This window comes from Lissotriton helveticus, chromosome 5_1, assembly GCF_964261635.1.
Source record: "Lissotriton helveticus chromosome 5_1, aLisHel1.1, whole genome shotgun sequence".
NCBI lineage: Eukaryota > Metazoa > Chordata > Amphibia > Caudata > Salamandridae > Lissotriton > Lissotriton helveticus.
The window spans coordinates 1,864,817,278-1,864,832,153 of NC_136065.1; the positions used below are offsets into that span (position 1 = coordinate 1,864,817,278).

Genomic DNA, 14,876 nt, shown 5'->3' on the forward strand with positions numbered 1-14,876 from the left:
GCAGGAATATTATCGTCCTAGAAACAACCCCATATCGTTTAAATCGATGAACACTTATTTTCTGTGGTACGAAGGGACCATGAATATTGTCTCCGCTATTATCCCAGGTGAAAACAACATGCAAATTTCGGACGATACCTTGATGTTCCGGTACGTGTAAAGATGAGGCTGTGCATTTCACTTCGAACTCGGAGCATAAAATGGCGTCGCGTTACCTACGTCACAGGCGCAATGACGTGTGAACAGAAAACTTGTTGCACAGCTGAGGCGGTTGATAGGTGACAGTTGGATAGACGTGACCGTCAACTGTGACTGAAGCTTAGACGCGCGTCACAGCACTTCAATTACCTCAACGCTGCGAACATATAAGTTGACTGAAAAAGCACGACCAACAAGATGAAACTTCTGTTGGAATGAAAATGCGCTCTGAACTTGCCTGAAAATATTCTTGAAACAGCTTAGCGAGTGCGAATGCATCCACGTGATGTTCTTGCGTTGACACTGCCTCACACCGGAAGACTTTACTCCACTTGAATAAATAACTTTAAGCAGCTACACAGATTCAAACACTCTTCCTCATGCAGCACTTAACTGAAGAACGTTGAAAACTCCAGTCTGAATTATGACTCGAAAATAGAAAAGAAGCGATTTACAATGAGAATGCTTCCTGAAATTGAAAAGAAAGTAGACACTTGCCTCGAAATAAGGTGTAGTCCACCCGAAGAAATCTCCGCCACAAGCTCTTAACTCTTTCGTCCCGTCCTCGTCGCCATATGTAGTGAAATCGATGAGAAGAAATTTCAGAAGAAAAGGAATGAATTTTAAGGAACTTTATTCATGAAGTAAAAGAGCTTGTGGCACGAGCAGTAACTACACAGAGTCACGGTATGTCTGTCAGTATCACTCCAATGACGTCAGTTATATACACGCTAGACCGAACAACTGTCCGCGCGCCTGGTAACCAGTAGGAATTGACAACACTATTTAACAACTAGACCTATAACAGTTTCGCCCACAATGCATCTTCAGCAATCACGCAGGTGCGAGAATGATCACAAAGTTTTGCTTCCAGAATGATCCCGCCCCACATCACAGCAGAATCATGTAGCTGCTGTGACATTGCTGATGAAGGACCCTCTAGTGTATTCTTCGAATTTTAAAGGTAGACAACTGTCACAACTGCACCTAGGGCTTACTTCAGTAAAGTTTTATATAATGGGACTTGGTTCAGCTCGGCGCACATGTCCAGGGTTCCCTTCGTCAGTTGCACTGCCGACTAGCCAAACTGACAGCTGTTCACCGCATACAAGGAAGAAATTAAGACTTCAAAACTCTTGCATGCGCCAGGGTACGAAATTATTCCCAGGGAGCAGCCAAAATAGTTTCACACTGGGGCTCGATCAGTGCCCCCGAACACAATCCAAAATTACTTGCACAGCATCACCATAAAGTTTTTGTATAACTCACCATATCGTGGCCAGAATCTCTACAGCAGTTAGCATCAGTGTAATGTAATATGTCCTGTTTTCTCAGCAACTTTCTGATGTAAGGTTATAATTCCCACATGCATGTTTAAGCAAAAATGAGCTCATTAACATGCCAATCCCAAACTTTTAGGCACTAAAGACTTCAGAAACTGACAAATGCTGCAGGCGGTAACATAATCAATTCATTAAGGTTAAGCACCCCCCAACTTGTCAAAATTTGTAGGCTAACTGTAGGCTGGTGGTCTTTAAGCCACACAGGTCACGCATCAAATCTTTCATTTTGTAGGATGTCTGTGGAGTAGCAGGTTTCAAGGCACCTAATGTCCAATCCCAAAGCTTCCAATGTGTAGACTGTGGTGGGGCATCCAGGCGTTGCTCAGGCTTCTTTTCAGACTCTGGCAATCTTTTAGTTTCTTATGTAATATCTTGGCTCTTCCCGCGTGGTTCTTTTCAAAATCTTCGCCATTTTTGTAAACGAAGTAGGGTTTTTGTATGTAATCAATCCAGTAGCCAGTAGTGTAGATAATGTAGGTTTATTCAGTTACAGGTAAGCTGGTACAGGCCCCACCGGGAGCACTCATTCCAACTGACCACTCATCCAAACCATGCACTCATGAACATTCTATTACATCACACTCACACAGGCTGAGCAGCAAGGATCTAGGAGAGACCAGATGTAACATTTTCTTACTCATATATCACAAATTACACAAAGGTAATGGGTAAAAGAAAATCGGCAATGAGTGAGGAGGGACTGAAGGGCATTGCCCGAAGGCCACTAGACGCAAATTGGCTAGTAAATCAGTAGCGAATAATGGTATTTTTAATCGTATTGATCATTTATTAGAGGAATGTGAGGACATCTTGGCTCCTGTTACTCCTCCCAATACATTAGGCACTTTGTACCCTCGAGTGGAGGTATTGAACCCTAACAACGCATCTTCCACTGCTAATCCTATTCTGGATTCCAATCCTCTTTCTATTCCTGAGAGATGTGTACCCGCTATTTTTAACAAGCAGAATACACACAGCAATAGAAACCCTCCCACAGCCACCCAAGTTAATCCTAATGACAGTGTCAACACAGCTGTATCCAAAAGATTAGACAATAGGGTATTAGCTAGTGCCATTAATGTTTCTACTTCTACAGATACAACTATAGATACCACTGATATTATCGATAACATTGACATAATAACTGACACTAATATCGCTTTGACTAATAGAGTTCTGCCTCTACAGAATCTGGCCCAAGACAAAGAAAATGGAGCAAATAAATCAGGGAGCATTTCTTCTGTGGGGAGCATTCTGAGCGAAAGAACAAGAAGGCTAAGGGCCCTTTAGATGTATTACCAGTAGGGGGTCAGGATCTGGTCTTAACTGTGTTGGATCTAAGGGCTGAAGTTACCTCTCTTAAAACACTAATTGCAGCCCTTACTGACCAAGTTAAGCTTCTCCAAGAGAGAAGCATTTCTATTAAAAGAACTCATTCTAAGCCAGAAACTGGCTCTGCCCAAGGTTCTGTTACCAACTTAAATCCCATAGTCCCCTTAATATCTATTCCCACACGCCCTTTTGTCTCTGCCCTCAACAAGAAAGATTTGCAAAGTCATGGTAGAATGCAAATTACCAATGGCTGAAAAGTGAACTAAAGCCAGCACCAGGTTCAACACCAGGGTAGGAGCATAGATATGACAAATGTGCCTAAAATTACTTCACACAGAGTATGAAGACAAACACTCTCTGACTAATAAAGCTGTACATTGGATCCGTAAAGTGAGGGGGTGCAGATCAGTTATCAGGGAGGACATTCTATGGGCTAAAAGACTTGCTGATCACACCTCTGAAATGGATTACATGAAGTTGCATTTTAAAGATGGGAATATCGGCCACAACCTTGTAGCGCTAGAGGCTAGATGCTGCTTCCCGACGCATACTGTTATACAATAAAATATAGCCCTAGTACCCGCCCCACTAACAAACCACCAGCGGTATTGATATCCTAATGGGGTCTGAATCTTCACTTGCTACTGTTGATTGACTGACCTATGAAAAAGCCAGGCCAATAGAACAAGTTACTTACCTTCGGTAACGATATATCTGTAAGAAACATTAGTTAGTGATAGATTCCTTACCGTAGAATATTTCGTCAGCAGTAGCCATGTGCGTCAATAGGCGTTGCCGTACGGCTCTGCATGCGTCGTATTCGCTGAGATAACGTCACTGGAGCTACTTAGACGCGCCCACGCTCGCACAGGAACGCAGAGCCATGCAAGATACTGACCACTGGTGCATAGACACTAGTGCCCTAAAGGATGACCTTAACCCTAGAAATCAGTTCACAGAACGGCGAGGATGGATGGGGCGGTAAGGAATCTATCACTAACTAATGTTTCTTACAGATAAAATCGTTACCGAAGGTAAATAACTTGTTCATCTGAAAGAAACATGTTAGTGATAGATTCCTTAGCTTAGAATAGATACCCCAGCAATACCAACCCCGGTGGTGGGTCTGCGAACTAAAATCACACCCGAAAGTCCCAGAGAACAGAACGGCCATAGAAGCGGTCTCTCCGGACTTGACTGTCAAGGCAATAATGCTTTGTATAAGTGTGCAGCTAAGCCCACGTGGCAGTCTGAAGATGTCTTGCAGGGGGACACCACGTCCCAATGCAGTAGTAGCTGCTGTCGCCCTGGTAGAATGGGCACCCAGCCCCACCGGAGGTTCCTTTTTAGCCATTGAATAACAGGCCTTGATACACAAGACGACCCAGCGGGAGATAGTCCTCTTGTGAACAGCCTGGCCTTTCTTGGCGCCTGCATAGCCAACAAATAGCTGGTCATCTACCCGGAATGCTTGTGTGCGATTCAGGTAAAAGGGGAGCGCAAGTTTTGGGTCCAGACGGTGGAGCCTCTCTTCCTCTCTGGAAGGGTGCGGAGGCGGAAAGAAAGTGGGCAAGTTGATAGTCAGCCGATGTGGAAGGCACTGACAACCTTTGGCAAGAAGGAAGCACGAGTGCGAAGCACAGCCTTGTCCGGATGAACAGACAGAAAAGGAGGCTCACAAGAAAGAGCCTGAAGCTCATTCACTCTCCTGGCAGAGGTGATTGCACATGAGATAAGTTAAAACAAGATTCAAGTCCCACTGATGCATTATGAAAGGAACAGGAGGGAACATATGAGTAATGCCTTTTAAGAATCTCTGTACAACAGGGGACTTGAAAAGAGAAGGCTGATCTGGAAGTCTCAGAAAGGCTGAAATGGCTGAAAGATAGCCCTTGATAGTGCCCCGAGCAGAGCCGTGTCGGGCCAGAGAAAGTAGGAACAAAAGGACCTCAGATAGAGGTACAGAAAGGGGATCCACAGCTTTGGCTGTGCACCATGCCAGAAATTTGTTCCACCTGCAGGCGTATACCGATTTAGTGGAGGGACGCCTGGCTGTCAGAATGACATCACAGACTTCGAGAGGCAAGTCAAATGGAATCAGCTGTTGCTGCTCAATCTCCACGCATGTAGGTGGAGCTGAACCAGTTCGGGTGGAGAACCGTCCCCCTGCTGCTGCGACAGAAGATCCTCCCGCAGAGGCAGTCGGATCGGGGGATCCAGGCTCACACTGAGTAGCTCAGGATACCAAACTCTTCAAGCCCAGTCCGGAGCCACAAGGATGACTTGGGCCCGGTTGCGCCTGATTTTCTTCAGCACTCTGGGTAGAAGAGATATAGACGGAAAGGCATACAACAGACCACAGCTCCACTCGCGACGAAAACGAGCGAGTGCCGCCTTGGAAATTCCAACGCGCAGATCTGCGGACATTGCACGTTCTCTTCTGTGGCGAATAGATCTAACCAAGGCTCTCCCCACTGTTGAAAGAGACCTTGCGCCACCTCCAAGTGAAGACACCATTCGTGATCCATCAGGCACCGGCGTCTGAGTTCGTCCACCCTGGCGTTCAAAGAACCCGCCAGGTGTTGAACCATCAAGGAAATGCCGTGACGTTCCAGCCATGTCCAGGGGCGCAGAGCCTCCCGACATAGGGTCCTCGACCCCACCCTGTTTGTTGCAATACCACATGGCGGTGATGGTGTCCATGAACACCTGCACCACCTTCCTCCTGACAGAGGGAAGGAATGGCATTCAGTGCAAGAAGGATCGCCCGAAGCTCTAGAAGGTTGATATGGAGCCGGGACTCCACCAGAGACCAGAGGCCTCTGATCTCCGCCTCTCCCATGTGGCCGACCCCATCCTAGGAGGGACGCATCCGTCACCACTGTGTGCTCCGGGTTGGGGAAGGGAGAGGGATCTGGAGCTGACCCGATGTTGATTTGTGAGCCACCACTGCATTTGCTGAGCAGTGCCCTCCGAGATCTGGACATAGTTGGACAGGTACCCCTGGTGCTGCGCACACTGGAAATTCAAGTCCCACTTCAGAGCCCGCATTTGCCACCTGGCATTGTTGGTCAGCAGGATGCAGGAGGCCATGAGTCCCAGCAGCCTCAAGGTCGTCCTGACCGAAACCCAGGACAAGGGCCGAAAGATCTGAATCATGCCAGAATGTCCAGGACTCGCTGTTCGGGAGGATAAACCTGAAACTGCACCGTGTCTCGAACTACTCCGATGAAGAGGAGATTCTGGGAGGGAATCACGTGGAACTTCGGCACGTTAAATACTTAATCGTCCTAACAAACCTGGCCACAATAATCAATTATGTACACATTTTTCAATTCTTTCAAAGAAACACACAGTGTTTATTTCCTATTTACACATTATATAGCAAAAAAAACGGGGTCCGTGTTGGGGAATAACAAGGGCGTCGACGTTTCGACTCGTCTTAGGGCCTATAGGTTAGTTGGACCTGGGCCATGCGGGTCTTCATCAGGACTAAAAAACGGGACAACCAAGGGTTGTTAATGACCCCTAGGGACAGGACCAACGAGTGTATGCTCACGGTTTATCCCAATTGTAATGTCCACACCTTATCAAGGATGATGGTGTGATGGCAAGTCGCTCCAATCGAGAGGCGGGCCTCTATCACTGAGTAGGTCCACTTCTAATTATTAATCCTGGTCTACACTGTAATCATTCATGTGTATATTTCTAAGCCTCTGTCAATTTTGATCAGGCGGCGTTCCGCTGCTGGTACTAGGGTTAATCACTCTATCCCGGTTGAGTCAGCAACATTCGAATGTTGGGATACACAGTGAGCATACACTCCTTGGTCCTGTCCCTAGGGGTCATCAACAACCTTGGTTGTCCCGTTTTTTAGTCCTGATGAAGACTCGCATGGCCCAGATCCAACTAACCTATAGGCCCTAAGACGATTCGAAACGTTGACGCCCTTGTTATTCCCCAACCTGGACCCCATTTTTTTGCTATATGTGTAAATAGGAAATAAACACTGTGTGTTTCTTTGAAAGAATTGAAAAATGTGTACATAATTGATTCTTGTGGCCAGGTTTGTTAGGACGGTGACGTATTTAACCGTTCCTTTGTATAGCATTATTGTAAATAATTTTAGGTCACTACCTTCTTGAATTTTTTCTATTCCCAATCACTTCACACTGTCCCACTCACCCTTCTCTCCTTTGCACGCCTCCTGGGGCAACCTATATACTTCTAGTAATTTACAAACTGTGATTTATCGCATTTAATCTAAGATACAATGAATTAAAATTGTTTATGGTTTTGGATTGGTGCTGTTGCATTCCTTTCTTTTGACTGGTGTATTTATTAGCTAGAGATGATCTAATGGACATGCTCTGTAATGGTGTTGAATAATGACTATGTAATGATTGACTCTGTTGGTTCAAAAAATAGGTCAAGGACCAGGGTTTTAGCCCAGGCATTTGATCATTTTGTGAATGTTTCCTTATTTGCTTGCACATAGATCCAAATATGTAAATTTACACTTGCATGTTGTTTTACCTGATTGATTTTACATCTGGGAAAGCCTTTCTGTTCGAGAGAGTTGCACTATTAAAATCCCACACTTTATTTTGGAATTGTCTTTTGATTTCCCTCATTTCAGGAGTGTGGAGCCCCCTTTCCAGGTGTTTTTTTTTTTTGCTTTACCGAGTGATCTGCTTGGGAGTGCTGAATTTCTTTTATTTCGGAGTGTAAAGCAAGACATTGGGTTACTTTTGTTCCAGAGGATCTGGCTTCGCAGTTTGGGCTTGACTGTTACCGCTAGAGCAGGTTCAAGACTGATTTGCATATAGCTGGGTAGAAACTGAGGTGGCATGGTGTGCAAAATTACGATGGATTGGGATGCGGTCTAAGTGATTACGAGTGACTGTTAATTCAAGCATTCCATCCATCACTGTTTTGTGCCCTAACTTTGTCGCTTTAAGTGGGACAGGTATGCCCAGACATGGGTCCCATGCACACCGGTCACTGGAGCCAAGCTGGAACTGGCTGATGAGCCCATAACTAGGGCAAAACCGGTCCTGGATTGCTTGTGTTCCATTTCAGGGAGGACCTAGCTTGGCAGTTTGGGCTGGACCTTTCCCATTGGTGCAGGGTCAAGACTGATTTGCATATATCTAGGTCCAAACTGACGTGGCACGGTGTGCAAAATAATGACGGATTGGGATGTGGCCCAAATGATTACCAGTGGCTGAGATTAATTCAAGCAATCCATCCATCACTGATTAGTGTAGTGAACCTTGCATTGGGCACTCCATCAATAATTCTGAAGCCATGATGGAGGAAGTTAGGGCCTCTAGAAGTCAATGAGCTACTTATTTAGTTCAGTAAAGCATTTATGGCTGCTCTCGTCTGCCATTATTTCTATAGGATTACAGTGGCTTATGCAAGAGGCAGGCCCTGATATGTACACATTTGGGGAATGTTCAGCAAGAGAGGCCATGGGACCAAAGGCTTTTTCTTTGGGTGCCTGGCTGGAAGACCAGATGAATGCAGCCCACTGGTCTTCAGAATCCATATTCAAGCATTTTTACTTCAAACCTACCATGGATGTGGCATTGATGGTTACTTTGAACTTCCATAATCCTACGGTCAAGACATCGAATAAAAAGGTTGCTGTGAAGGAAAGTTTTCAATTCTAGTAAGGACATGGAGATAATGATTAACCCACCTAGTAAGAACATAATCCGAGATATGGATTCTACTCTGCTACCCTCCCGTTTAAGGTACTGACTGTAAGGAAGGAGTCTTGAATTTCGTCAGATGTATTAGGATTCAATGATGATGCAAATACATATGCAATGAGGCATGAATTGATGTTATTAGATAGGTTGCTGCTATGCTTGTGACCTGGATTAACAGTTCAGTTAGTAATGCAGGATTTATTTTGATGCAGGTACCGATCAAAAAACAGGAACAGAATCGTGGGATGTTTAAAGCTAGTTGATGTTGCATGAAAAAAAAAAAAAAAAGAACTCGGTGGAGTTCTTGGAATTTCATCAGCGAATTAGTGGTTCTGGTGTTTGATTAATGTCTAGACTGCATTTTTCCCTTGTGGGTATAAGGAAATGTAGTTTTTTTTTACTGCTCTTTTCGCTGCTGTTAAAAATAAAGTGGCAGTTGAAAGACATAATGCTTCCCTCCGTGTCCTTTATAGAACTGAACAGCCAAGAACGGCTAGGAAATTTTCATTTTACTCAATAACACCATCTCCATTGCAAGTAAAAGAGTTCTACAACACATCCCTAAATGTACTTCCAATATTAGCTCGCTGACCAAACCTGCTGATGAACTTCATGAAGCCCATTAGTGGGGAGCGAATTACCTCAAATTTGCACTCATCTGCAAAACAAATCCTAGAAACCTGACAAATATTTCTAGACAGCAGTTTTGAAGGATGAAAATGGGATAACACCTTATCAGACTAAATGCCAAAATAAAATGTGGCAGCTCTTGACTACAGCTTTGATACAACTGTAACATGACTCCAGGCATATGGGGATTAACTTACGATGTAATGTGCAGGTGATTTTGGAAAAGTAGCACGCGCAAACTTTGGTATTTGCAAATCACGGGGCACTGTGATAACAGTGTTATAAATTTCTGAAAAAGAATAATTCTGGAGAAAATACTTCAAACAACCGGGCACTACAGCTCTTCTGAAGGATCTCGGATTGGTTCATGTGTACTGCCTCTGGCTGACCCTGTATTTAAATAGTTTTCATTGCAATACATGTCATTATTTATATTTGTATTGCACAATACCCCAATGCCCTTGGAAGACTTTGTCAGAGCTTACATGAACATGCTAAAAAAAAAAAAAAATCACCTTTTGCCCACAAAAGGATCACTTTTCCAGACACCAGGTTACAGAATACTATATGGTTACATGCTATGTAAATGTCATTTTATTTATCAATTTATACACACAGTAAGGAATGGTCAGGGAAAACTTACTATGTGTTTTCATCTTTTATTGCGCTATCCACAGTTAAGTAGATCTAAAAATGAAACAGAACACGTAGGTAATCAAGAACAATACTGGATAACTTCTGCAGAAGGAAAATGTATGAATTATAGTTTCATATGTTTAAAAGTGTAGAGTACTGAGATAATATACAATGTAATTCCACACTGGCAACCAGCTTAACACAAAACAAATATCTCCATAGAAACAAGAAATTTGATGATTTCTACCTACATAGTCAGTTGGTGGCAGGATCGTGGACTCCCCGTACGAAATGCATGGATGAAGTCAACATGGAAGAGGAGGGTGAGTTGAAAAAAAGTGCGTTGAAGCAGCAGCGACATAACACTTTTTTAGATCGAGCCTAGAGCTGCTTGCTCGACTTTTAGTAAGGGGTTTTTCAAAGTGTTATCCACAAGCTTTTTCTGGCCTCAAGCTTGCGTACACGCTCGTGTGCACGCGCACAGCCGCCATCTGCCTTTCTTATCTCTTCCTCCGCATCACTGGCCATTACTTTCACTTTCGCGGCCGCGCAGCCTTGTCACTTTCACGGCTGCGCGGCTATTGCTTGTTCGTGTTGCTTTAGGATTATTTGGTCTGTATCCCACTCGTGGGGCCAGAGAACCTTTGTTGCGTTCTAGCACAGAAGGGACGCCAGTAGGGTTCCTCTGCCAGTTGCCCCCTAAGGGAATTCCCTCAGGCCCACCTCACTGCCGGATTGAGATCATAGCCTTGCTGCGTTCCGGTTACAAGCCTCCGACCTGCCCTAGTACTTTTTACCCTGAGTACATGTGACCCTCTTCCTTGGACTACACTTGTATGTTTTAATGATGATGCTCACGCGAAAACAAGATGAGCAAACTGTATGTCCAGGAAGCGGTGCCTGCCAAGGGGGCTTCTGCCTGCTGTTCTACTTGTTTTTTTAAAGTGGCGCAATATAGCCTTTTATTTCTATTACACAGTTGGCAAAAAGTGTTCCGTTTTCAACGTGGTGCAGCCTTCCAAGATTATGGACCGAGGTTAGGTACCATGTACTCTTTTTTTTTTTTTTACACTAATAGCAAGTTTTGTACAAAGCGGATTTTCCCTTTTCTGCTGTGGAATGAATCTTTACACGTGCAGCCTTCCACTGGTATTTCCTATGCGATAAGGACTGTGCAGACGAATATTTGGGTACTCTCCACTAGCACTCATGCTGAAATGGTGAAATCAGAGTGAAATGCTGAGGAAAGGTGGTCCAGCACAGAGAAGCTGAGGGGTGGCTGCACTGTGCACGCGGGGAGGATGTTGACACTCTTTTCCACCCCCTCCCCCAGGCGTCACCGTTAAATTAAAGTGATGTAGTAGTCAGCTGTTGCATGTCGTGAAGAGGTCTGGGTGGTAAATTCCGTTCCGTTTGCGGAATTTGGGTAATTTCGCGTTCCGCGGAGAACACGAAATTGCCCAAAATTCTGCGTTCCGCGACTTCACGAAATTATTTGCTTGTTTTCGGTCTCAAATGCATGTTTGCGAGATTTTTCCTCCCCCGAGCACGCAAACCGCGATTGCGAACAGTAAAAAAGCATCCCGAACAAGCAATTCCGCGTGTTCGCAGAATTTCTGCGTGTTCGCGGAGATTTTTTACCGTTTTGCAGAGATTTGCGTAACGCGATTGCGCAAATTCCGCCCACCCCTAGTCGGGATCCCGCTCCTGCCCCCAGTACACAAATACACTTTTGATGTGAAAATCTGCACTTTTATAAATGTCATCCTGAGGGCGGGCTTCGGCCTGGGAAAGGTGCACGGCTTTGGGGCGGGGGAGCTTTGAAGGTTTCTAGTGCTTGGGTTAATGACCACATTAAATGCTCCTAGCAGGAAGTGCCTCAGTTATCCCTACTCCGACTGGCCCACCTGCCCGGGCGGCTATTGTCCCCTTCAGTCCAGCACCATTTGCACAATAAAGAGGGGGCAGTTTGATCGCCAAGCTTTCCCTCCGTCCCTGGTGCCAGGGAGTCACACACCTACGGGCTCATCCACAGACCCCTGGTGATACCTTCTGAATACCTCTTCACACCTGGATATCCTACAGGAGATGCAGTAACACAGAGGGGCAGCGTATGCCCCTAAACTATGCTTTTTGGCAGGGTAACGCTGCACGTGGTGTGGATTAAATCAAGCATCCAGGAGTAGTTTATGCAGGTCGTATGCGGTTTAGTCAGGTTCACAGACTCCCGTGTTTCAGCAGATTAGGTAATTCAGGCGGAAGGTGAAAGCGTTTTTCCCAGGATCACACACTTTCCCCAAGTGAGAAGCCAGAATTCAATTCTGGTCTCTTCGTGGTGCCAGACAGCTTAATCTCTAGCGCACTTCAAGGTGTCAATTCACCAAAATGCCTGCGGTAGCGGAAGTGACATCACATGCCCTTTGACTTTCACTCGCACATAAATGCTTCTACATACACAGGCATTCACACATGCATACACACACTCTGCATACATTCGCACACACATACACACTCTCTCTTACATAAACAAACTCACAACAGCCAGCACGCACACAACATACATCATTTAAGAGCATTTTTTTTTTTACTTACCTCAGTATTCTGGAAAAGTCATGTTCCAACTATTTGTACTCCATTTTTTATTAAACGAACAGCGAATAATGTAATATTGTTCACTATTAGTATAATAAACAAGCATTAACATAGCCAAAAGATCTTGCCTTTGGGCCCTTATAAGTGTTTAGTTATCCAGCACAATATCCTTAGTGCAACAATATTAACTGTTGCATGGTTAAACACTTATAAGGTCCCAAAGGCGAGACCTATTGGCTATGCCAATGCTTGTTTTATTATGGGGATGGTTGGGGGCAAGCTAAAACAGGGGAGGGAGGGCAGGCGGAGGCAAGCAAAAACACTTTAAAGAGGGCAGGTCAGGACAAGAACCAACACAGGGAGGGAAGTGGGAAACCAGTTAGAGGAACTAAGGAAGCTGGGTGCTACAACCCAGTTCAGATCCCCCCCCCCCCACTCTTAGGGTAAGGTACAATAACAAAATACATAACCTAAGGGACCACAAGAAGGCGGATGAGCTCATGAAAATTATAAGAAAAAGAAATCTGCCACAAGGATAATGAGGAACACTGGCTTATGTTAATTTGTCATCGTAAGATGTCACAGGGTTACACAAGTGATTAGTGGATGGTATAAATTAGGAGTCATTCTGCCTCTGACATCTTTTTTTCTTCAGTTCTTTTTTCCTTCTTTTTACATCCCAGCGAGTACTCAAAGGGCTTTAATGGCCATGAGAAAGTATGGGAGGGTTCTCTGGTTGGGCGGGGTGAGGGGCAAGCTGGGAGTAAGGGGTTGGGAAGCACTAGGTGGGGAGAATATGGGGGAAAAAGAAAATAAAAGTCCTCGTAAAGTATTAGTTACTTACCTGTAATCCTAGTTCTCTTCTAGGGGTATACTCATCAAAGTCATAATCTATGAATAATCCACGCCCATGTGCGGGATCCCGGAGCATATAGAAAATACATATATACGCATATGTCAAAACAAATACATGCAGTCTAAAATGTTTCCAACATGGCAAAAATGCCGAAATAACATAGGTTTGCATTGTAGTACCCATACGTTCCTAACGCATATGGAAAAGAGGAAGCACTAAACAGTTGTCTTACAACAATGCTATATTGCCATAAAGAAAACCTGTAATTACAAGCATTTGCCTGTAGGCTGCAGCAGAGTACTAAGAAACAAAGAAAACGGACACCTTGCCTTTAAGGCATTAGAGTTGGGGTACCGTGCCTTTAACCCCTTTAGAGCTTGTAAATAAACCTCCCCAGTGCTGCGCTGTCCATTGGAACTAGTGCTGAATGGACGTCCAACGGTCGTGCGCAGCACTGGGGAGGTAGTGGCCGTGACGACCGTTGGCCGACGGCAGCAATTAAGGGGTTAAGACCTGCAGGAGACCCCTTACTCCCATGATGCACCACAGGTGGCAGTTCGGTCAGTTCTTTTTAATGGTGTATAGGCACCTGAGTAGACTTGCAATCAATATACAATAACTCCAAAATGCTCGTCCGGGGAGGTCGCTTATGACTTTGATGAGTATACCCCTGGATGAGAACTAGGATTACAGGTAACTAATCCTTCTCATCCAGGGGATACTCATCAATAGTCATAATCTATGAATAGAGTAGCAAGCCCATACCCAAAGTCTCGCGGACAAGCAAAAGAGTATACAGAACATGAAGTAACATCACATTCAAACTGCAATTATGCAAACAAATTTCTTAAACAAGCCTGTCCAACCTGGGCATCGGCCAGGGCATCTGAATCTAGGCAGTAATGGCGTGTAAAGGTATGTACTGAGCGCCATGTAGACACCTTACAGATTTCAGATAGAGGAATGTTGCGAAGGATAGCTGTGGTAGAAGCTTTCCCTCCAGTAGAGTGTGCTCTTGGTCTGCCTTGTATGGTCTTGTTAGCTAGCTAGTAGGATAAAGCTATACAAGAGACGATCCATCTAGAAATAGATCTTTTGGAAGCAGCTAGACCGATATTTGTAGCACCATAGTTGACAAAAAGCCAGTCAGACTTCCTAAGTGGTAGGGTTTTTGCAAGGTAAAACTTCAATACCCTCCGGAGATCTAGAGATTGTAAAGATCTCTCTGGGGGAGTAGTTGGTTGAGGAAAGAAAGTGGGCAGTGTAATAATCCGAGACCACCTTAGGGAGGAAGCTCTGATGTGTCCGTAGCACCACTCTATTGGCATGGAACACAGTGTAAGGTTCCTTGCAGCACAGCACCTGAATCTCACTCACCCTGCGGGCTGAAGTGATGGCTACTAAGTACGCAGCCTTCCAGGTCAGATGCTGCAAAGACGCCTTATGAATAGGCTCGAAAGGAGCACCCATCAACTTGGTGAGGACAATATTAAGCTCCCAGGGCGGAGAGGGGGACCTCACTGGCGGAAAAACTTTCTGGAGCCCCTCTAGAAAATCTTTGACCACTGG

At 44.9% G+C, this 14,876-nt stretch overlaps 1 protein-coding gene across 1 annotated transcript in view; it reads right to left on the reverse strand.

The window, feature by feature from the left end:
* TMEM106A (transmembrane protein 106A) overlaps nt 1-14,876 on the reverse strand; it is a 332,818-nt gene that overhangs the window by 46,244 nt on the left and 271,698 nt on the right. Inside the window, exon 6 of the mRNA XM_078645301.1 lies at nt 9,867-9,910. Coding sequence (XP_078501427.1) covers nt 9,867-9,910 — 44 coding nt within the window. The remainder of the gene's footprint in view (nt 1-9,866; nt 9,911-14,876) is intronic.